The sequence below is a fragment of the Trichosurus vulpecula genome, chromosome 2 (assembly GCF_011100635.1).
Source record: "Trichosurus vulpecula isolate mTriVul1 chromosome 2, mTriVul1.pri, whole genome shotgun sequence".
NCBI lineage: Eukaryota > Metazoa > Chordata > Mammalia > Diprotodontia > Phalangeridae > Trichosurus > Trichosurus vulpecula.
In genome coordinates this window covers 338567346-338590469 of record NC_050574.1, presented here as the reverse complement: position 1 = coordinate 338590469, position 23124 = coordinate 338567346, and the positions used below count along the sequence as shown (strand labels likewise).

The 23124-nt window shown below is 38.0% G+C and overlaps 1 protein-coding gene across 4 annotated transcripts in view; it reads right to left on the bottom strand.

Annotated features, from left to right (window-relative positions):
• Positions 1-23124, bottom strand: part of GSK3B (glycogen synthase kinase 3 beta) — a 285006-nt gene that overhangs the window by 19985 nt on the left and 241897 nt on the right. For all 4 annotated transcript variants that reach the window (XM_036746202.1, XM_036746204.1, XM_036746201.1 and 1 more), the window contains one exon: positions 22364-22462. In XM_036746202.1, the coding sequence (XP_036602097.1) occupies positions 22364-22462 (99 nt within the window). The remainder of the gene's footprint in view (positions 1-22363; positions 22463-23124) is intronic.

The window sequence follows — 23124 nt, the reverse complement described above, 5'->3', positions numbered from 1 at the left end:
ACCTAACACTGGCCTCTTTGTGTTGCCTCTCCTTTAGTTCTATTCCTAAGTTACGGAACCACACAAAACAAATTTATTCTCTTTATTAGCTACCACATTTTACCACCTTTCAAGTATTTAAAGACCTCAATCATTCCTCCCACTTGGAAAACTGATCTTAGAGGCTACTGAATCCTTGAACCATGACTGATACAATAATTTTCATAATCAGCTATCCAAATTAACCTCCTTTATACTTAAGTGTTTCAACAATCCAGCTAGCAGCTGCCATGGGGGTTGTAAAACCAACAACCACCAGCTCACAGAACGCTGCAAGCCCAGGTCATTTTGATCTGCTTTACTAAGGAAAGCAATGTTAAGGGGTTAACAATCTCAATTTAATCCAGCATACAAATATCATTCACTTAGTTCAGGGGAAAAAGCCAGCACCCTGAACTTCAGAGCAGTGTATTGGGGATCCTTGAAGAGTTTGGCCTTTGTTTCCTTTGATTAATTCAGTGTCTTCGATTGAATCTTACTAGGTGCTAAGCCCATGTGGGTGTGAATTGGTAACTAAGGTGGGGCTCCAGGTGGGGCCAATGAAGGGAGGTGCTAACTCCAACAGAGCCAATCATGGGAGCCTAAGTTCTGGTCGCTCAGACGATGTTTGATGACGTCTGAAACTGTATAAAAAGGGAGAACAGAGCTATTTGCTCAAGGCTCTCACTCCTGGAGGTGCAGGACTCTGGGCAGCCCCTGTAAGGGCTTTCCGGCTGAACTCAGATGTTGATGGTTTTCTTGGTAGCCATGAATTGTATTTGGTCTGTTTGTAATTTGTTTGTATTTGGTCTGAAATTCAGGGTGCTGGCTTTTTCCCCTGAACTAAATGAATGGTGTTTGTATGCTGGATTAAAGTAAGATTGCTAACCCCTTAATGTTGCTTTCCTTAGCAAAGCAGATCAAAAGAACTTGGGCTTGCAGCATTCTGTGAGCTGGTTGTTGTTGGTTTTACACCCCCACAGCAGCTGCTAGCCAGATTGTTGTAACACTTAGCTGGTCAAAAGCGGGCACCAAGAACTGAAGATAGTACTCTAGATGCAGTCTGATCATTGCATAGTACAGTCAACTTCTTACTTCCTATGATCTAAATGTGATACTTTTTTTTGAGGAAAAACCAAGGAATGTTGTTTTTTAGAAGCCACATCACATTAAGGACTCATTAATGTTTTCTTCAGCTAAAACTTCTGGATATTTTTTACATTAATTATTAGGAAAACAGGTTTAAAAAAAGCCTAAATTTAGTATTTTACACCTAACCATGTTAAAAATGATCTTTTGGTTTTAGTTTGGTGTTCTAGTCTTCTGTGACAGTGCTGAATCTTAAGAGTCTCATCTATGGTATTAGCTATCCTTTTCTGCTTTATGTGTTTCATTCATAAGGACTCCTCCTTCAAAGTCACTGATAAAAATGAGGGCTGAGGTAAGGACAAAGGCAACCTTGGGGAATGTTACTATAGACCTCCCTTGAGGCTGACAACGAATAATCAGCATTTTTGCATATGGTGATTTGATCAGTGGCAGATCCACCTAATGGTACTATTATTTGGTTCACATTTTGCCATATTATCCACAGTATATCATGGAAAATAATACAAAATACCTCTCTAAAAACCAGTTATACTAAGTCTCAGCCAACCAACTTGGCTCATTAAAGAGGAAATGGCCTTAGTTTAACATGCTTTGCTTTTAGTAAACCTATGTTAGCTCCTAGCAATTAACACTTTTTTTTGTTTCTAAATGTCTAAAATCCTAGAACGTCATAGTAAATAGATGGTTTTATCTGCTTTTTCCCCATCTCCTGATACTGTCACCACCCTGGTGCAGGCCCTCATGCTTGTACTACAGCGATAGCCTGCAGTTGGTCTCCTTGACACAAGTTGTTCCCCATTCCAATTCTTCTTAATTATCGACTCAACTACCAAACTTGACTTTCCTAAAGTAGAGAACCACCCCTACCCTAATCCCCACCCTGATCCAATAAACTCCAGTGGCTCCCTATTATCTCTAGGATCAAACATAAAATCCTGTCTGGCATTCAAAGCTCTTCATAACCTGGTCTTTTCCTACCTTTTCAGTCTTCTTACACCATACTTGGATCCTTCATGTACTCCAAGATCCAACGACACTGACTGGCCTCTTTGCTGTTCCTTGTATGAAACACCCCATCTCTTGATTCCAGGCATTTTCATTAGCTGTTCCCAATGCTTGGAACTCTCTTCTTCCTCATCTATACTTCCTGAATTCTCTGTCTTCCTTTTAGTCTCAGCTAAAGAACCATCTTCTACAAGAAGCCTTTCTCAGTCTTCCTTAATCTTAGTGACTTCCCCTTGAGATTATCCCCAATTTACTATGTATTTATCTTATTTTATCTAATTGTATGCATTGTTTTCCTTATTAGACTGTGTTTTCCTTGAGAGCAGGAACTAGTCTCCCCCAACTTTCTTTGTATCCCCAGTGCCTATACAGTGCCTAGCACATTCTCAAATATTAGCTCTAAACAAATGCTTGCTAACTTAACTTGTTGACTTTCCTAACCTTAAAAAACCACATTGGATTGTAGAATCTACTCCCCGCCCCTCCCCACTTTTTTGAAAAGACCTTTTCTGCTGTTACTGGTCTTTTGATACTTCTCCAAGCTTCCAGTGTCACAAATATCAGACAGTAGCCTTGCAAATTATCCTAGTATCTTAGGAAATAATTTTCTTGCCAGGGCACTCGAATTCATTTAGTGAAATATTTGAGCATGGAAGGGAGTACATTAATTATGAGAAAAAACACCACCATTCCTGAGCAAATAGAACTCATAGTGTGCTGGGGGCTGGGGGGAATATAAAAAACAAGTATGATAAAATGTAGAGTGACACAGGAGCTAAGCAGAGATCAAGACAAAATGATTTAGCAAAATGATTCAGCTGAAAGTAAACTTTCAGTTTACAAATAAACAAGAAAGGATTCATGGATGAGTTGGCACCAAAGCGGGGGTGAGGGGGGTGTTCGTAAATGATGAGAAGGTTTTTAAACAGCCAGAAATGAGGAGTAAGTATGTTTTATGCATTATAGGTCAGTCTTTCTGAGTGGTCAGAGGTGAGAGAACATAAAATGAGACTGGAGAGCTGGTAGCTCAGTTTTGTTGAACTTTTATTATCAAGTTGTTGCTGCTAGTACTGGTGGTGATGATAACAGGAAAATCAAGAAATCTGCCAAAAGAAGATAGTTTGCCAAAGGTTGCCTAATAAGATGACTACTTTTGGCATGCATTTTAGAGGAGATTTTCACCTTAGAAAATTATTTAACTAATAGCTCAGTGATAATTAGCTATTTTTATATGGCCAGCCAAGTTTTAGCTCACGTCTGAAGCTATGATTCTAGACTCCAGAGGTTTGGGGTTATTCCTGTCTCCAGCCAAATATCACTTTCCACATAAAGCTTTTCCTAACCCTTCTAAGATGTTGGTGCCCTCCCTTTACAAACTACCTTGTGCTTACTTAGTGTATTTTTACCTTGTACATCTTGCCTAAGAAACTTCACAAGGGGCAGCTAGGTGGCGCAGTGAGTAGAGCACCAGTCTTGGAGTCAGGAGGACCTGAGTTCAAATCCAGCCTCAGACACTTGACACACTAGCGGTGTGACCTTAGGCAAGTCACTTAACCCCATTTGCCCTACCTTCCCCCTTCTAAAAAAAAGTTAAAAAAAAAGAAACTTCACAAAAACAAGCATATACTGCAAAGCTCTCATTTTCTTTATATAGTAATATGTGTATATGTTATCTCTCTTGAGAGGATAGCTGACATTTATGTAGCACTTATGTAGGTCTGCAAAATGCATCATTTTATTGCACAGAAGTCCTTTGAGGTAAAATACATGAGCTTCTTGATGGCAAGGAATGTCTTTACATTCCAGACACCTAGCAAATAGGAAGTGCTTAATAAATGCTTGTTGATTAATTAAAATAACCAAGTTTGGCCACAGAGAAGAGAGGCCTTCTCTTCCTTCTTTGCAGAGGTGAGGGGCTACAGAAGTAGAACATTACATATATTCAGCCAGTTGTGTTGGGTTGTTTAGCAGAATTGCCTTCATTTCTTCTTTTTTATTTTTAAAATAAGGGGTGACTTGCTGATTATGGAGAGAAAGATATCAGACATATAAAAGCAAAATATTTCAGTAAAAACTAAAAACAAACAAACAAAAAAAGAATGCATCTGCTGGGATAGAATGCATAGAGGTGGAATGAGATATAAGACTTGTCTCCAAGGGTTGAAGGCCAATTATTTGTTAAAGAATTTACTATTTCTGGTCGTTCCACAGATATTTAGAACAATTTAAAAAGTTAACTAAATTCCTTAGCAGAGGAATTTCTTATAAATTAGTCTAACAATACTGTTAGGTAAATCTGATGGATTATTTTCTAAAACTAACAATATAAAAAATTTAGGCTTTATTTTCCTAATGACTTTAAGTGAGGAATAGCAGTCTAATTTTTAAAGTTACAAGTTTGAGAATAAAATCATGTTTCCAAATGTCTAAGAAAGCCTACAGTTAGTTAGAAAGAAAATTAGTTACTGGCAAATAAACCATACAATGTTAAGAATATTGTTGAATGGCCATAGTGCATTCTGGTTTGCTTTTTATGGATCAAGATAAATTTCATCCAAAGAAAAGGCAGCATGATGTACTGATCTTGGACACAGGAAGAACTGGGTTCACATATGACCTCAGAGACTTATCTGACCTCAGGCAATTCACTTGGCCTTCACTTAGTAAAATGGGGAGGTAGTGGTGGGTGTTGGATTTGATGGCCTATAAGGGCTCTAAATGTATGCCTATGACTACATTCTAGAGTAACTATCCGAGACTATAGACAGAATAATAGCTAACATTTTCATAGCAGTTTGGGGCTCACAAAATCCTTTAAATATAGTGTTCCTTTATCCTCATAACAAAACTGGGAAGTAGGTGCTATTATCATCTCCATTTCACAGCTGAGAAAACTGAGGTACAGCTTCCTTGAGGAATTTAGGTGAGAAAAGGAAGAGAAATATAGGTGAATTCGGCCACATACAACTTGAGGGTGAGATTACTTTCAGCTGGTGGAGGCTGAGAGCACCTGAGATGAATCTTGAATGAAGAGAAAGGATTTCAACAGGCAGAAATAAAGAGAAAGGGCAAACTTTAAGAGAAAAGACCTATAGGTACATAAATATATATTTATATCAGCAATTGTTGTTGTAGCAAAGTGAGTGCCTATCAATTGGGGAATAGCTGAACAAACTATGGTATTTGAATGCACTCTAAAAAACAATGAAAAGGACAGATTTAGAGAAACCTCAGAAAGCCTATATGAACTGATACAGAATGAAGTAAGCAGGAATAGGAGAACAATTTATGCAATTACTACAATAATGTGAAAGAATCAACACTGAATGAATGAATGACTCTCACCAATGAAATGACCATAACTTCAGAAGACCGATGATGAAGCTTGTCTCCACCTTTTGTTAGGTGATAGAGTAGAGGGACAGGATGAGACATATGTATTCAGAAAGTCCAGTGTATGATTATTTTTGCTTGACTAAAATTATTTGTTACAAGGCAGGGTTTTTTATGGGGGAGGGGAAAGGGGGAAATGAGTTATGGAGAAAGCAAGTGGGTAGAGATAAGTGATAGAAATAAAGAAGAAAAGACTGTTAATATGTATTAAAAATACACAGAAGAGAACAGAAAGAAGTTCAGAAGGGGATACAGGCATGTAAAGCAGTTTTGTTACTATAGTATCACAGCTCATGGCTTCATTTTTTTTTTTTAAAAAGTACACCTTAGTAGCCTGTGTTAATGTGGATATAGGAGAATGAGAGTAAGATAAAAAAAAGCTACTACTTAGATTGGCTGCAAAGAGTGGAAAGGTAGGTTGGAATCAGATTATAAAGGGACTCAGAGGCCAGAATTAGAGGAGTTTGCTTTCTACTGTAGAGGCAATAGGGAGCCAATGAAAGTATTTTAGCAGGAGAATTACACGGTTAGACTTATGCTTTAGAAAGACTGATTTGGTAGCTGTGTAAAGGATGGACTAGACAAAGGAGAGACTGGAGGTAGGAAACTCCCTTAGGAACAAAGCTAGCTTCAGGGTGACTTAAGACTGAACTCTTCACAGGACGGCTTTTCTCCATCTTAAGCATTCTTGACTCAAACTTCTGAAGGCTGATTATCCACTGCTGACTCAATGCTTTGCTGTTCTGACACTGTTCTTTCCCAGTTCTTGAGCTTCCTTAGCACTTCCTTCTCAGGCTTCTTTACTGGATCTTTCTCCCCCTCCTGCCCTCCTAAGCATGGATGTCGTCCAAGGTTTCATCCCGGCCTCTATTCTTTCCTCTCCCTCCTTTGTTCTCATGTGCTCAATCACACCTGCAATGATCATTTCAAATCTGTGTGCTGAATTCCTGCCTCCCATTGCCAGCTAACTGTTGGACATTACTTGAGAGATAGAATATCTATTGATATCTTAAATTCAAGTCTAAAACCAAGCTCATCATCTCCTCACCTGTAACTGTGTCTTAGTGCAAACTGTCGTATGATTGAGGTCACCATTCTCCTAGTCACTCAGATTTGTACATGTGGAGGCATCCTTAGTATTTAAAAACAAAAACAACATTATCCAATGTCTACATTCAAAGGAAAGTCAAACCTTGTTTATTCTACGTTCACAATGCTTTTTACAATTTTCTTTCTACCACAGTTCAAGCTCTTTGTCTTACTTTGTGCTTAGGCTAATGGCTTCCTAACTGGTTTCCCCCTCTCAACTTCATCCTGCACATGACAAAGTAATCGTCCTAAGAAACAGGTCATTCCTTTGCTCAAAAAATGTCAATGTTCCAAACTGTCTCCAGAATAAAATAAGAAGTCAGCCTGGCATTTAAGGTTCTGCATAATTTAATTGTCCCACCTTGATTCATGTTACTCTGCTTTTTGCACTTTGTTCTAGTCAAATGAGTGTATACCAGCTATTTCATGAACTAAACATGCCATTTCTTGCCTCCATGCATTTGTATGAGCCACTTTCCATACCCAGTATTCACTATATTCACCTCTTAGAATTCTCACTTTTTTCCCCAAAGCTCAGCTTAGGTGACACTTCCCTGATCTAGCTAGATGTTAGTATTCTCTCCCTCTCCTAAAATTACCTTATAGTTGCTTCTGGTAGACCCCTCCCTTAAGGGAGGATGGTTTTGTTTTTGTATCCTCAGTACCTAAGCAGAGTGCCTGTGGGCATTAATAAATGTTTGAAATGAATTCAGAGGAGACACATGTATAACACTGTAGGTGAAGAAACAAAACACTAATTGGCAACTTATTGGGAGAGAAAGGGTAAAGCCAAAGATGGCTCTAACATTTTAAGTCTGGTTAAACCAGGAAGAGGGTGGTACAATTAAAAAATATGCAAAAAGGATGTAGAGGATTTTGAGGGATAACTGATGAGGTTAGTTTTATGCATATTTAGTCTGATATGCTGGGCAGGAGAGACTTTCAAGTGAAGGGGACAAGCCCATTGAAGGCTGGGAATGTAGGATAGGTACTCCGGTTTAGGAGGCATAGGATTCAAAGTGGAAGGGTTGATATTGGCCAGAAAGAAGGCCATCTCATAATCTGAAACTGAAGAAAGGAGACTGTAGCAAAGTTTTGAGGTATGATAGTGAGAAGATGAGAGTTCATGATTAATGACTTCAATCTTTTCAGTATTGTAGGAGGTGAGGGTATTTATTGAAAAAAAGAGAAGTGATGGTCATTCTGAGTAACTTGAGGAGACAGGAGTGGACTTACAACAGCTCCCATGGTGAGTAGAGAAGGGATCTGGATGAATAAAGTAATTGCTGAGTAGTCATGAGAGTTCAGTTAAAAAGTTTAAAGTTGTAATGGACAAGACAGTAAGGTTTCATGACTTCATTCTAACAGGGCTTTTGATTCAGAAGTAGAAGCAGACACTTGATGTTAGGAGTGGCTCAGGGTTGGGAATTGGTGAGACAAAAAGGATGAAAGGAGAAGACTCACAAGGTAAGTTGTTTGAGGCTAGAGGTCATGCTGCCTTGCTGAAATATTCAAAAAAGAGGATCTAATTTTGATGATATAACAAACAGAATTCAGTTTCTTCTTTTTCAGGTTTTGGAATATGAAGTGCTTTGGGCTAGGTTAAACATTATTTTTTTCTATTACCCCAAACCAAAGAGAAACAAAGGGATGATTCAGTACATGCACCAGATAAATTACTAGGAGACTGCCAATAAATTGAACATTTTTTCCATTTATTTAAACTGAAACTTCACAAACATAATTTTTCAGTAAAAAACTTGAACTCTAAGATGTAAAACCTCATCTCCAAGAAAATCTCCATAAACTATTCCAGAAATTACAGCAAATGGAAGTTTTACCTCACACCCATCCAATTATTTTGGGTGTGATAAAAGATGCAAACAGTCAATGTTGGAGTCGCTGTGGGAAGAGAAGTACACTAAGGAACTGTTGATGTAAATATATGAATTGGCCTAACCATTACAGAAAACAACATAGAATTATTATAAGGAAAGGCACTATAAAATTCTCATACCCTGTGATTCAGTTTTTTTCACTGCTAGGCACAGACCTCAAGGAGGTCAAGGATACAGAAAAAATTCCTATATACAACAAAAGCCCATCAGCACTTTTTTTTTTTTGTGGTAGCATAAAATTGAAAACAAAGTAGGTGGTTATAGAGGAAGGGTTGAACAAATTGTTGCATGTTAAGATAATGGAATATTATTGTGCTTTGCAACAGTACAAATACAAGGAACTTGGAGGATTCAGGGAAGACTTGAACGAACTGATGCAAAGCAAAATAACACAGAACCAAAAAGAATAATATACATGAGGGTCACTATACCATAAAGAAAACAGACTCAAAAGTATCAGATTAATGGAACAATAAATCTTGATTATAGGAGACTAACAATGAAACACACTTTCCTTCCCTCAACAGAGGGACATGGCAGAAATTTTGGTTTCCTTTCATTTAAGTGTTTGCTATCCGTGAGGGCGCTATAGCGCCGTGCAAGGAGTGTTAATTAGGAAGTGGTAGCAATGTAAAACCAAAAGCACTCAATCTTTTTAAAAGGGAAATTATAGCAACTATTTTATAAATCATGACTGAAAATAACTTTTGAAAAATATCAATATTTAATAAAATTAACTACTAGAACACAGACCCTTACAAAACCGTATTATATTACAATTTTCTCTGCAGCATCATTTCGATCTATCCCCTAGTCTTCTCATCCTAGACTTAGAGGCAAGTGGTAGCACAGTAGACAGAGCACTAAGCCTGGCACCAGGAACACTGGAGTTCAACTCTGGCCTCAGACACTTACTAGCTGTATGACTCTGGGCAAGTCATTTAACCCCAATTTCCTCAACTGTAAAAAAGAAATAATAATGATGCTGAAAGCACCTACAACCCAGGGTTGTTGCTAGGATCAAATGAGATATTTGTAAAAAATGCTTAGCACAGCAGTTGGTATATAGTAGGTACTTAATACATGCCTATTCCCTTCTCTCCTCCCCTAGACTTGGCTTTCATTGTCAGTTGTTACGGCTGTCATCCTAAACAAGACCGTCACTCTCTTGAGACAGCATAGTGAGGCTGAAAGCACATTAGACTTGCAGCCAGAAGAATTGGGCTTTGATTCTCAGTTCTACTACTCGGGAGCTAGAGACAGCAAGGGTGGCACAGTGGGTAGTGTGCTGGGCCTGGAGTCAGGAAGACCTGAGAGCAAATCCAGCCTCAAACACTTCCTAGCTGTGTGACCCTGGGCAAGTCACTTCTCCATCAGGCTTAGTTTCCTTAACTGTAAAAAGGAGATAATAAAAGCACCTTCCTCACAGGGTTGTTGTGAGATCAAGCTCTCTGTAAAGCACTTAGGACGCTGCTTGGAACAAAGCAGGTGCTGAGATGCTCGCTTCCTTCCTACGTCCTTGTAACTGAGAAAATCAGGACGTTTCTACTTAGGAAATGTCTACTCGTGGAATGGGGATAATGTACACATCAAATATCAATAATAGTTTACTCTATCTAATGTTATACGATTTATAAAGCCCTTTCCCATAACTGCTCAAATACGATTATCTTCACTTTGTAAGAGAGGCAGCTGAATCTGGGAGGTTAGGTGACCTGCTCAGAGTCACATGGCTAATGAGCATCGGATGCAAGACCTCAATGTTCAGCGCTCTTTTACACTAAACTTCACTATGGTAAGAATTAAATGAGACAGTATAAATGCAAGGCATTTAAAACCTCCATAAATGTTACTTATTTTCTCTCACCTGAAGTATGTCTTCTGAATGAGTCTCTCTGGCTTAACAGTTGCTCCTATTTAAATCATGCTTTAATGTTTACAAAGCACTTTCCCCATGTAACAAGTAGATAGCTCAGATGCCATCATTTCATTTTACATAAGAGTTTAAGTGACCCGTCCAAGATCACAGAGCTATTACGTGTGGGAGCTGGAACTTGTACACAGCCCTTCTGACCTCCAATGAGCTCTTGCCGTTATAACATGTTGTCTTAAGTCTCTTTCCCTTTCTCATCTTCTATATCAGGGCTATCCAAAATGGGACCCGCCACAGTGATTTATGTGGCCCACCTACAAGCACAGAAATTTACATAAATGCTTTAGTAAACGCAGCTGAGCTACTGCAGAGCTCTCACTAAAATGGCAAATTAAAAGATATTGTCTATTGTTTCAATAAAAACCTAGGGTTGGACAGCCCTGTTCTATATTACTGTTGTGAGATTCCTAAAGGATAGTTTGGATCATGCCACTCCAAGGCTCAAAAACCTCCAGAATCCTCATTCATCAAGCAACACACATTAAATGCCTACTATGTACAGAGAACACAATGATAAGCTTAGACACCGGGTGAGATTAAAAAGTTAGACAAAGCCATAGGTTCTGTCCTCATGGAGTCTGAAGCCTAACCATATAATAGTATATAAGTACATCAGAAAAGTAGAAATTCAAGAGGTACATATTTAAGGAGTAATCTGGACTGGAAAGGAATCAGAGGTTTCACAGAAGAGATAGCATATAAGATGGAATGAAGGAATTCAACAGATAAAAAGTGGAGAGGACATCTCTAGCCTAATAAATATCATGAAAAGAGGTATGAAGGATTGAGAGTACATTGTGTCTTTGGGTTGGTAGAGAAGAAGGGAGAAAGCAGACTCCAGCTTGGCTGGAATGTGATGGTTAGAGGGGAGAAATAGGGGATGAGGTTTGAAAGGTAGGCTGTGCCAGATTCAGAAGGCCTTGAATGCCAAGCAAAGGAGCTTGAATTTAAAGTGGCATTTAAATAAGACCCTAAATATTCTGAGGTTCATATAAAGAATACTACTCTGGCAGCAATATAAAGGACAGACTTGGATGAGAATAGGGTTGGGGAGATGAAGAGTGAAGGAAAGGATTACTTAATTGGGTAGTGAAAAAAATTCCAAGCTTCTTTGCCTGGCATTTAGACCCTCTATCATTTTGTCCTAAAAACACTTTTGGACCTTATCTATCTTCTACTATTCTTTTACATACCTTACGCTCTAGTCAAACTTTTCCAACCAAGTTTTCTGTACCATCCTACTTCCATACATTTACTTAGGCAGGAAGAAAACAGGCCAGACAGATTGCCTTTGGGAAATGCTTCTTGGAATGGAATGCCCTCCTATCTTTACCCAGTTTTAATCTACCCTCAAAGACACAGATTGCCTTTTTCTATGACTACTTACCTGATTTACTGCTCCTCCCTACCCCCACTTCAGAACAAATTTCTCCTACCTTATTTTCATAGCAACTTTTTTTTTGCTGTCTACTGAATTTTCATAGAATTTAAAAAAAATCTGTCCTGGTGAACTTTCACATTCTACTTTGTAGTGAAGTCATTCATTTCTTACCTTCTGTATTATATACTATTGTAGCTCATCAGGGCTGGGATCATCATTTTCTCCCTATATCCTGGCAGAGTGCCTTACATATGTACTAAGGAAATACTCGTTGAATGAATAAATGCATGTGGGAAAGAATGTTTTGTTTTGTTTTTTGGAGGGGGGAAGGCAGGGCAATTGGGGTTAAGTGACTTGCCCAAGGTCACACAGCTACTAAGTGTGTCAAGTGTCTGAGGCTGGATTTGAACTCAGGTCCTCCTGAATCCAGGGCCAGTGCTCTACTCACTGCGCCACCTAGCTGCCCCGGGAAAGAATCTCTTGCAGACAATAGTGGCTTTTTTTTTCACGAGCAGATACCAAAAGATATTGTGCTGGCATTTTTCCTGACATACCAGTCTTCTGTCTTTTATCACCTGCTTTGCCTTCTTCCTGGAATGACCTCAAATAGAAGAATGTCAGAACGGAAACTCCTTGAGGAGGATATTTTTCAGGCTTTGCCCTTTTACTCCTGCTGCTTTATGAAATGATTTCTCCCTTCTCTATTTCCAGTGTATAGATCCTATGTTCTTTCAAGGTTCAACAAGCCCTGATTCTTCTGTGAAGACTTTCTCAACTATAATTTTTGTCCATATAAACATCGCTCTACTCTGAACTTACCTGTCCCTGTTATTTGGGCACTTAATGATAGTCTGTTTACAAATGAGGTTGTTGGGCTTCCAGAGGACAGGACTAGGGGCTATTTTTCTTTTGAGTCTCCTTGATTTGACAGTACTGAACCAACAGCAGGCAATGAATAAACAACTGTATTGATTTTGAAATGGTTTTCTTATGTTTCATTGAGACTATCCTTTAGGGAAAAGGAAAATATGATATTTCTTTAAAGTCTTACTAGTATCTGGAAGAATATGTCATTTTCCTTTTTCATAGGAATGAAACTTCTGCACCTTCTGATTAGCACTTTGGACAATGGAAGGTACTGCGTTCATTTAATACGCAAGCAACTTTACAATAAATAGCAGTTGGTTTAGTTTTGAAATTCCAAATTTAATTTTGAAATAATTTTTATTTTCTATGCAATGGGGGCTTAGGAATCATGTCAAGATTTGAAATGGCTTTTAATATAACCATCATGATATTAATATTTAATATTATGCTTAACATAATGAATACATAATTAATGCTTTCAAAGATGTTATAGTCCAGTCTCAAAATCACACACACATCAATGCACACACATACACATAACACATGCTCCCTTAAGGAATGGTATAAATTTTGGATTCAGGCTTGTAATTCTAGGTGCAGAATGTTATCTACAGGTCTGATTTTAGCTGGCTTAGAAATGGTATAATTTTGGGTAAGTTATTTTTCTTCTTTCTAAATATAAATATGCACAGAACATATTTTAAAACGAAAGCTTTCTTCTCCCTACTGCTTTCTTTAGTCTGAGCTGTCAGAAGGCATATAAACCCAGTTTTACCTCAAGAGAAAGGATTTATTCATTACATTTATATAGCTGCCATTATCTTTTGAAATTCATAGGCCTACTAACAGGGAATATGTTTTTAATAGTAAAGATTTAGTTGCTAAAAAGCTTTTCTGAAACAGTTTCACATGCTGTGTTTCTGCAATCAAATTTCATGGTTTCATGAAAAATTTAAGTAAAACCATTTTTGGGTCTAGTCATGTTGTAATGGAGATGACATATAAGTGAATGAAATGAGTTCAATGAAAAATGTAATCATATAAATGGGGTTTTAACTGCATTAATTTTGCCCTGCCTCTCTTCACTTTGAGGCTAGGGACACAAGGTCTTCAGGTTTATTTGCTTTCCTAGTAGAAGCCACAGTAAAAAGCTGAAAGCAAGACAGAACCCAAAGCAAAACATCTAGAAAACAAGACTTCTAGGAAAGAAAGTTTACTTTGGCAATAGGTCAAAGGAAGAGAAGAATATATTAAAAAAAAAGATGCAGGGACTATTTCAGGTATATACATTATTTATAGTTACGGATACATAATTTAATGCCTTGAAACAAATTTGCGCACCTATAAGATGCCCTAAATAAAGCTTTCCTCTAAAGGGAACATAAAAGTAATAAAGAGTAAAGAGACAATGAGGTAAGAAAGCACTTTTTAAACTTAGAAGTTCCAATATCAATTGGCACTTATTAAGCACCTACTATGTGCCAGGCATCGAAATATCAATGTGAACCATTATTACCAACAGAGCACCATACATGCCCACAAGATGAATGTAAAAAAAATAGTTTCTTTTCAAATTAGGGTTTTCTCCCCCATCCCCAACCCCCCACTGGGGGCAGAAGGGTGGGACAGTAGCCTGATTATTTTCTATCAATGTGAGAGCTCCACTGAATGACAGGAACCTTAAAAAAGTCTGTTGTTATTCACAGGAAGCTCTGTGGGGAAGCAGCTCATCTCCAGTCATCCTGAAGAATATCTGGCCACTGGATTCAGATGGCTCTGTAGCAGAAAGTGAGGCTGGTGACCTTGCACGGCCCTCCCTCACTCAAATCAAAGTCAACTGCAAGTCATGTCATCAATTCCCTGATGCCACGGTCCTCTTCGAGAACAAAGGACAAAACACAACAACCTGGAGTCAGAAGATCTAGGTGCCAGTCCTAATGCTGACACTGAAAAGCTGTGTGATCTTAAGCAAGTCAACCTCACTGTGCCTCAGCTTCCACTTGTTAAATGAGATATTTTCAGGGAGAAGCCTGAGGTCACTAAAAACAAAAAAACCCCAACAATCTCTAAATTTCCCAAAGACAATCCAGTTTGTTCTCCTCCTCCTATTCAGTTCTGTGTCCTAGTTGTTTCTATAAGGAGTCCTTCCAGTTGCATTTTGTGGTCTGGATGGCAAGATTTTTTTTTTTTATCCCACTTGGTCCCTGTACATAGTTAGGGCAAACACTTCAGAGCAATGGCAGATCTCATTTAGCATGCCCCGCAATGTTTTAGGGTCTGATGTAATCAGCATAATATCCTCCTGAAAAGGAGTATCTGGAATCCCTCCTTGACTTGAACTCTATGCTTGATCTCCTCAATGGCAGTGAAGAACCTCTGGAAAGCAGATGTCTTCCTGTTTTTTTGCCCTTGCTTGACATTAACTATCATAGTATCTTTGTTATCTCTTTCAAGAAATCTCATCTAATTCTCACATATGTCAAGAGCAGAACTTTGTTGGAGCTGAGCTTTTAAGCTAGCATTTTTGCTTCATCAAATGAAATGCTTCCTTATAACCAACACATAAGTACAGCAGAATTATATAGTTCCTACAATTTTTAATTGTGATGGTAAAATTTGGTCTTAAGCCATTAGAATATAAGCTCTTCAAGGATAGTGCCTGGCACCTAGTAAGTACTTTAACACGTGCTTGTCGACTGAATGGAATATCTCCTACAAAGACCTGACCATTCCTTTCTAATATTCCCATTAATGAAGTCCTTCCTACTTTTGTAGACAATGCTCAGAAAAGTTTTATAGAGATGGAAAAGTAGGCATCTATGTGCTCTTGGTTGCCTTATTTTGGGGTAATAATAAGATCTGAGGCTTTCCTTCCCTTTTCCAGCCTTTGGCAACTTCCCTTCCTCTTCATATACCTTGAAAATTGGACCCCCAATGCTCTCAAAACTGTACCACTTACAGCATAGGCTGACTGTCCCTTTGTATAAATGCTAGGTCTAGTCCATTTGTTTTTCCAACTTTTTTTTTCTTTTGCATAATTTGCACTTCCTTTATAAGTTCATCCACCATCCATGATGTTAAGGAGTTTGTAACAAAAATTGCCACGGATCTTTTATCTCTTATTTGTCTGTTGTCTTTCCGGTTTCATTTATAAATGTCCTCAGGATGACTTAGGGCAGCTAGTGGCACAGCAGACAGAACACTGGACTAGAGTAAGGTGGATCTGCCTCAGATGGGGAAGTGATTTCACCTCTCTGGGCCTCAGTTCCCTCATCTGTAAACAGAAAAGCTGGACCAGATAAACTCAAAAGTCCCTTCTACCTCTAAATTCATGTCCCCAAGACTCTGTTTATGTGGGTCTCTCATCAGCCTGCCTTTAAATTGGGTTTTCTGTCCCTTGCATCTCACTGTTTTATGAGGTAGTACTGTTCATAATCTCTTACCTTCCGTTTCCATAAGATTTAACAATTAAGTTTATAATCTGAATTGGTGGTGTGTTTGGCTGGCATTTCTCTTTGCTTGGCAAGTAAGTGTTTGCTTTAACCACTTTTGTTCACATTATGGCAACTGATTTACAATGGTTAAACTTGTAAATGAAAGTGTTAAAATCAGGACAGACATCCTTTCCATCATCCTTTTCTTTCTCTCTCTTTTAGCATCAATAACTTGTTTAAATAAGTCATGTTGCCACATCTTTTTCTCATTTTTTAGCTTCACATTCATTTGGAAATTTGGTTTAACAAGCCAGTAATACGACTACACAGACAGCTGATTCAGGAATGACTTATGTATCAGTAATGAGTTGCTTTTTAATATTTTTTTAAAAACTATGTTTCTGAGAGGTGATTTTTTTTAGTGCTTGCCATGCCCAATGCCCTCCAATTCTTTTCTTAAAGAAAGTACTGATGTATGAATATGAGGCTTCTATGAGGCCTGCATGTTTTCGCTCTCTTTACTCTTTGATCTATCAACCAACAAGTATTTTGGAGTCTACTGTGTGCTGGGCAGCAGGAGAGCAGAGACATTCAAAGGAAGCTGTCCCAGCCCTGGAGCGTATATCATTATCAAGGGAAACATCCAGGCACATGGATAAGTAAATATAAAATACATAAAGGGCATTTTTTGTGGGGGGGGGGGGGGGGGAAGGCAGTGGCAGCTGGGAGGAGAAGCCAGGAAAGTTTTCTTGTAGAAGATGGTACCTGAGCTAAGTCTGGAAGGAAACAGAGATTGGAAGAGGTGGAAGTGAATAGAGAACATGTTCCAGAAAGGAAGGACAGCCAATGCAAAGGCACAGGGAGGAACAGCACAGAGAGTCAGCTGTTTGGGTCACACACTGTGGGAAGGAGACTAATGAATAACAGGAACTGAAGGGAAGTTTGGAGTCAGGTTATGAAAGGTTTTAAAAGCTCAACAGAAGAATGTGAATTTGATCCTAAAAGCAATGGGGTGGGCAGTGAGGGGAGTGATTTGGTCAGACTTGGACTTTAGGAAAATCACTTTTGTCAACTGTGTGGAAGATGGATCCAAGTGAGGAGAGACTCGAGGAAGGGTGACCAATTAGGAGGTGAGTGCAATAACAGGAGAGATGCGAGGTGATGGGGAATAAAACAAGGGGGATGGCTGTGCAAGAAAGAAGGGGGTAGACGTGAGAATTGTTGGAGAAACAGACTTAGCAACTGACTGGCTATAGGAGATGGAGAGGTGAGGAGTCGACAATAGTGACAAAGTTGGAAACACGGAGGACAGGAAGCATGCCTTTGACAGAAATAGCATAGCTAAGTCTGTAAGGAAAGGTGGGGGGCTTTAGGAGAAAGATGACTGACTATTTTGGCATGCTAAATTTGAGATGCCTATGGTATATCCACTCTGTAAATGCTCAATAGGCAGTAGTTGTAGACACATGACTGGGACTCAGGAGAAAGACAACTTGGGGCTAGATATGTATATCTGGGAGTCATCTGCATAAAGACTGTACTGGAATTAACTCCTGAACCATATTTTACAACATTTTTGGTCATCCTTACCTATTCCTATGTATGCACTAATATCACCCAATATGAGAATTGATGTTATTTAATTTGGAGGGTCTTAATCTATTTTGAACAGATTTTTCTGTCCCTTCTTCTGCAGCAAGATGTTAGTGCCTAAACTGCAATTATTTTCATATTAAATTTTTTGCAAATATTTATCATGACTATTTCAATAAGGTGACCAAATGTAACTTCCTTCCTGGAACTTATGATAAAATCAATGCTGCCAATTCCTTTACTTGCCTCTCCAAAGAGAACCTGGGAACCATTCTTCATTAGCTGTAACTTCTGTCTTCTTTTTATTTTTTAAATAGTGAGAATGTCAAGATTAATCTAATTCGGTTCTTCCAAAAGTCTGGTCAATGGATAAGGATTTCACATTTAGAATATCAACACCTGGACTAATATTTACAGATGGTTTAAAAACTGATTCTTGCTACTTTTGCTCCCTCTTCTGATTGAGAGCCATTTTTGCATTTTTCTGTTTCAGAGGTTGCAATGGCAAAAAGAATTTATCTCTAAGTGGCCTGCCTCTCTGTACTTAGTTAGGATGGACCTCAGAAAACAAACACAGTTTGTTTCTAGAACTATAGAGAAGAGTGAAATCTGCCAGAGGTAGTACTTTGCTGACATAGCCTTTGAGAAACTTTTAAATAAAAGAAAAAACAATCTTCTTATGTAGTGACACAAAGCATTCTAAAAGAGAGTCCCTTGGTGAGGAGGGTTTCATACCATAAACTATATTACCAGATCTGTAAAAAAAAAAGAACATGGATTAAATTGCATTCCATATCACCTTTTCTTCTTAAAATAGTGACAATAAACTGTTTGCTGGAAATGAGAGGAACTATATGAGCTAACTTAAGAGTTACTGAATATTATAGCAGAAAGGTAACTTGGACAACGGTATACTTCAAACCTTTCGTTTGAAACATGAGGAACTTGAAGTCCAGAAAGGCAACTTGCCTAAGGGGTCATATAGATAAGTCAGAGGCAGAGCTATAACTGAAATCCAGGTCCTCTTATTCTCCACTACATGATGTAAACTGTTGGAATGCTCATTGATCAAATTAATACAACTCCAATATGAATGATTAACTTCAATTTTCATTATTCTAAACTTCTTTATTGGAATAATTTATTTTGCTGAAATCCTGCATGCCCCGAATGAGATACCAGTGTCATTCAGTATTTCCATGTTGAATTTAGACAACTACTGAGCTACAGGAACATGTTATCTTACAAATGCTGAAATCACTATCAAAGCAACATGAAAATCAGGTCACATAAGTTTCTTGCATGTGCCCCACAAATCCTTATTACATCCACTAGCTGGTCTGGTAACCTGGTATGTGTGATTACAAAAATAAATTACTCAATTTTCACTTTCATGCTTAATAAAAAGCGATGCTCATCAAACTAGAGGCTTGAAGAGAGTTTACCAAATGAACTGGCTAGCACAATACTAGTATCTAGCAATTATTCCATATATGAGCAACTCAATGTTGACTGACATAATTAAAATAAGAAAATTTTTATATGGTCAATCTCATATTCTTTTATAGCAAATTTGCATTTCTGTCTCTCTAGATAAGCAAATTACAGTAGGAAAATAAAAATCACATTCTATTTCTTCAGTACTTTAATTCCTTATGCCTCCCCACCTCCAAAGCAATTTCTAGAATCTATCTTATTTTATCCTCAGCAACCCTACGTGGCAGATATCATATCATTTTATATATGAGGCAGTTAAGGCACCAAGAACAAAGAATTTGACAATTAGATGGGACTTTAGTCCAAACACCCTCATTTTACAGCTGAGGATACTGAGATATTAAGCAGCAAAAAGATGCAATAGGTCACCTAGGCAATAAGCAAGTTAAGCTGGTAATCAAGCCCAGGGCTTTGGACACCCAACCCAATCAATGGCCTTTCTACTACAGCATGCTGCTTCCACCTCCAACAATTTTAGAGATGAAAAATCATTTAATTGCAGCAATAATGTAAAAAATTTAAGATGAGGCTGTGAACAAAACTTCTGTATCTGAAAAATGGTAGAAATTTAGGAAGGCAGAAGGAGATTTTTCTGTAAAGAAGGATCTGTAATTTTAAAAAATCTGTCTTATGTAGTATTGGCCCTCTAATGCAAAGAGATCTGACTGAGCACTTAACTGGTTTTGTGCATTAATGAAAATCTGGTGAGCCCTACACCCTGAGCTTGCTACCTATCATGATCCTAACATTCTTCAGCTGTTCTGGGTCATGGCAGCTGTACAACTATAGAAGAGACAGTCCATTCCTCCATTCCTCTTGTACTCAGTGAGTACCAAGACTCATGTCATTAAGGGTCCCATTCTGCTATGGATTCGGGGGTGGTCTGTGGAAACGAGGAGCACCAACAATAATGCCCTCTATGCACGTGCATAGACAGCATGTTTCAGTTTGCAGAGTGAGGTTATGTGTTATGGTGCAAGTCACTTTACCTGGCTGGCTCTTAGCTTTCTCACTTGTAGAGACTAAATAATCCTTAAGGTTCTACTGAGCTCTAACATAACATGACTTTATTTCATTTGATCTTCATAACAACACATTGAGGTGGGGATGGAAGGAGGTATTATTATCCCAATTTTAGAGATGAGGAAATAGGCTTGAGACTTGAGGTGACTTGTTCCTGGAGACGAAATGGGTCAGACTGAGTTTTACTAGAAGGTAGGTCTTATGACTCGAAGTCCAGGACTCTTCCTGTTATACTTCTCTTATGGCTCCATTATGATTTAAACCTTTGTTTAAATGTATTTGCACTGTGATTTTTGTTTCCTTCAGGTATAAAGCCAAAATTTTCTAGATTTTTGATTTTTCAGAAAAAATGGAAGGGAAATCTCTTCCTTTGTTCTAAAGTACACAGATTTTCTGTAATGAGTTTCAGAACATTCACTGGGAAGTAAAATCAAGACACATTAAAGTAAGAAAAACACATTAGACTAGGTTTTAAAAACATTTAAATGGAATTCTTGACAATATATGCAATAATGGTTTTAGCATTGGCAGAAATACCTACATCACATGCACCTAACATAAATAGTAAGTACAGAAGCAATACTTTAGAGGAGACTACGTTGTCTCAGCATTGTCTCAGGCTACTTTTCTCAATACTCTAAGAGGAAGTTTATAAATATCAGAGTCTGTAAATCTCCCTGCTAATGATCAAAATGAAATCAACTCAAGAAAAACTCCCAAGAAGTCTTATGACTCCATTGAATTTACACAAGAAATTACGTAACTTGGCCATAAAGAAGAATATCCCCATGTGTGCTGGGAAGTTCCTGAATGATGACTGTGGAATTCTTTTCAACAGAGAACAGAAGTGAGTTTTTAAGAAGTTTAGATTCTCATCTGTATGGGACAGCTTGAACGTTATTCTACTATTAAGATATGAAGAATGATTATCTCCTTTCATGTCCTTTCTAGTATTATGACGTAAGAAGTGAAAACTAAATTAAGCTAAAATTATTTTATGTCAATACGCAATAACCAGGCAATTACTTTAAAAGTGTCGTTTAAGGTAAAATCTAAGCTAAGCAAATATAAAATGACCAGGCTTGGCCCTAAGGAAGAGCTATGAGAGGTATCCGCTCTCCCTTTTTTGCAGAGATGGGGAGGTGAACTATAGGTACACAACTCTGTAGAAAATGCTAGACTTTTTGATATATGAATGATTTTTGTGGACCAATGCCCCTCCCCTCCCTTACCCTTTTCCGTTTTTGTTATAGGGGATGGATAGCCAGGAACATATGTGGGTAGGGATATATTGGGATATGTATTAGATGTAAAAGCAAAATATATCAAGAGAATTTTATTTAAAAAAAGAAAAAAATGCTCCCTATCTGGTTAGGGTTTGCAAAATGAAGAGTGTATGTGTTTATATGCACACATATAGTAACACATATGTGTCTATACATGTTGCAGGTATACTATGTACATACACATTTACAAGCATGTACATTATATACACACATATTTAAAGCCTTCATGTGCTTCTTATTCTGATGCCATATCCATATTCACATGAATATTATATACATATACACATGTATTTACAGACATATAGACTATATGTATACAAAATTGAAAAGTCTTTCATTAACCTCTTACTCAGATGTCTTAATATAGCATGGAACTGACCAGGACTCTTAAAGGATGGTGCCACAACATTCTGTACATATCATGTAAGAAGCCTAACTAACCCTGCTGAAGCTGGCTACTAAAAGGTTGGCTACTTGGCGATGAATGTTTTGACCATAGAAACTCATAAAAACCATATATAAATTAGGTGTGGAGGGAAGAGTTGCAATCTGTCATAATGGATAGGGTATTCATAATGATGAAATCACGAATCTGAAAGTAATGAAGTAAAAATAACGCACCTTTTTATTCATTTCAACAATTCATTTATAGTTTCAAGGACTATATTTCTGATATTCAGAATGAAGCAAATATAGACAAGGACCAGATGAATCGGAATAAAAGGACATCTCCTCCCTTTCAGAAAAGATTGTGGACAAGGCTATTCTACTCTCTCAGGAACAGTCCTTTCTCAGGAACAGAGGGGAGAGAAAAGACTCTTATGTGTTCTTCTCACCTGAAGCTGCTGTAGCATTTGTAGGGGTTGAAGCAGCTGCTTGAATCCGAGCATGAGGAGGGATAAGGATTGTAGCCAGAGGTGGATTACTTGACAGTTCTAAGGGAAAGTAAAACAGAACAGTTAGATTTCACTTATAACTCTGAATGTCAAATAACCAGATAACAGTTTTTGTAGAGAGAAGTTCTAGAATGCTTCCAACTTAGAGTGACCAAAGATGATGATATAATGACCCGCTAAAGGCAGCACCCACTTGTCAATCTATAGAGAATATGCTCTATTTTCAAAGAATACACTCTCTACATGAGGGCTTTAACAGATATAAAAAGAAATGAGATTGGAAGTGAGGGTGTGGATGAATTGATGGCTGAGGTGGAAGGAAGGGGAAAAATGCTGACATGCACCAAACGTCTCTGGCAAGTTTATAGATGCATTACGGACTTGAAAAGTTTGGGAAATCGTGTCCTATTTGAATTAAGATAAAGTATTTCCTAGTAGCATGATTTGGTATCAGCTCATGTTATCCCTGAAAAACATGGAAATAAACTTAGGAAATATTCAATGCCATTTTACTACAGACAGCCCATTTAAACTGACATTTTACTTTTAGGAAAGGCAGGAGGATCATTAGCAGTTGGTATTCCAGGAAAAAAAAATGGGATAATGAAGAAGGAAACGTGGTGGTATGGATAGAGTAGGCATTGGACTTGGAGTCAGGGAGATGAGGGTTCACATTCGACCTCAGATATTTACTAGTTATG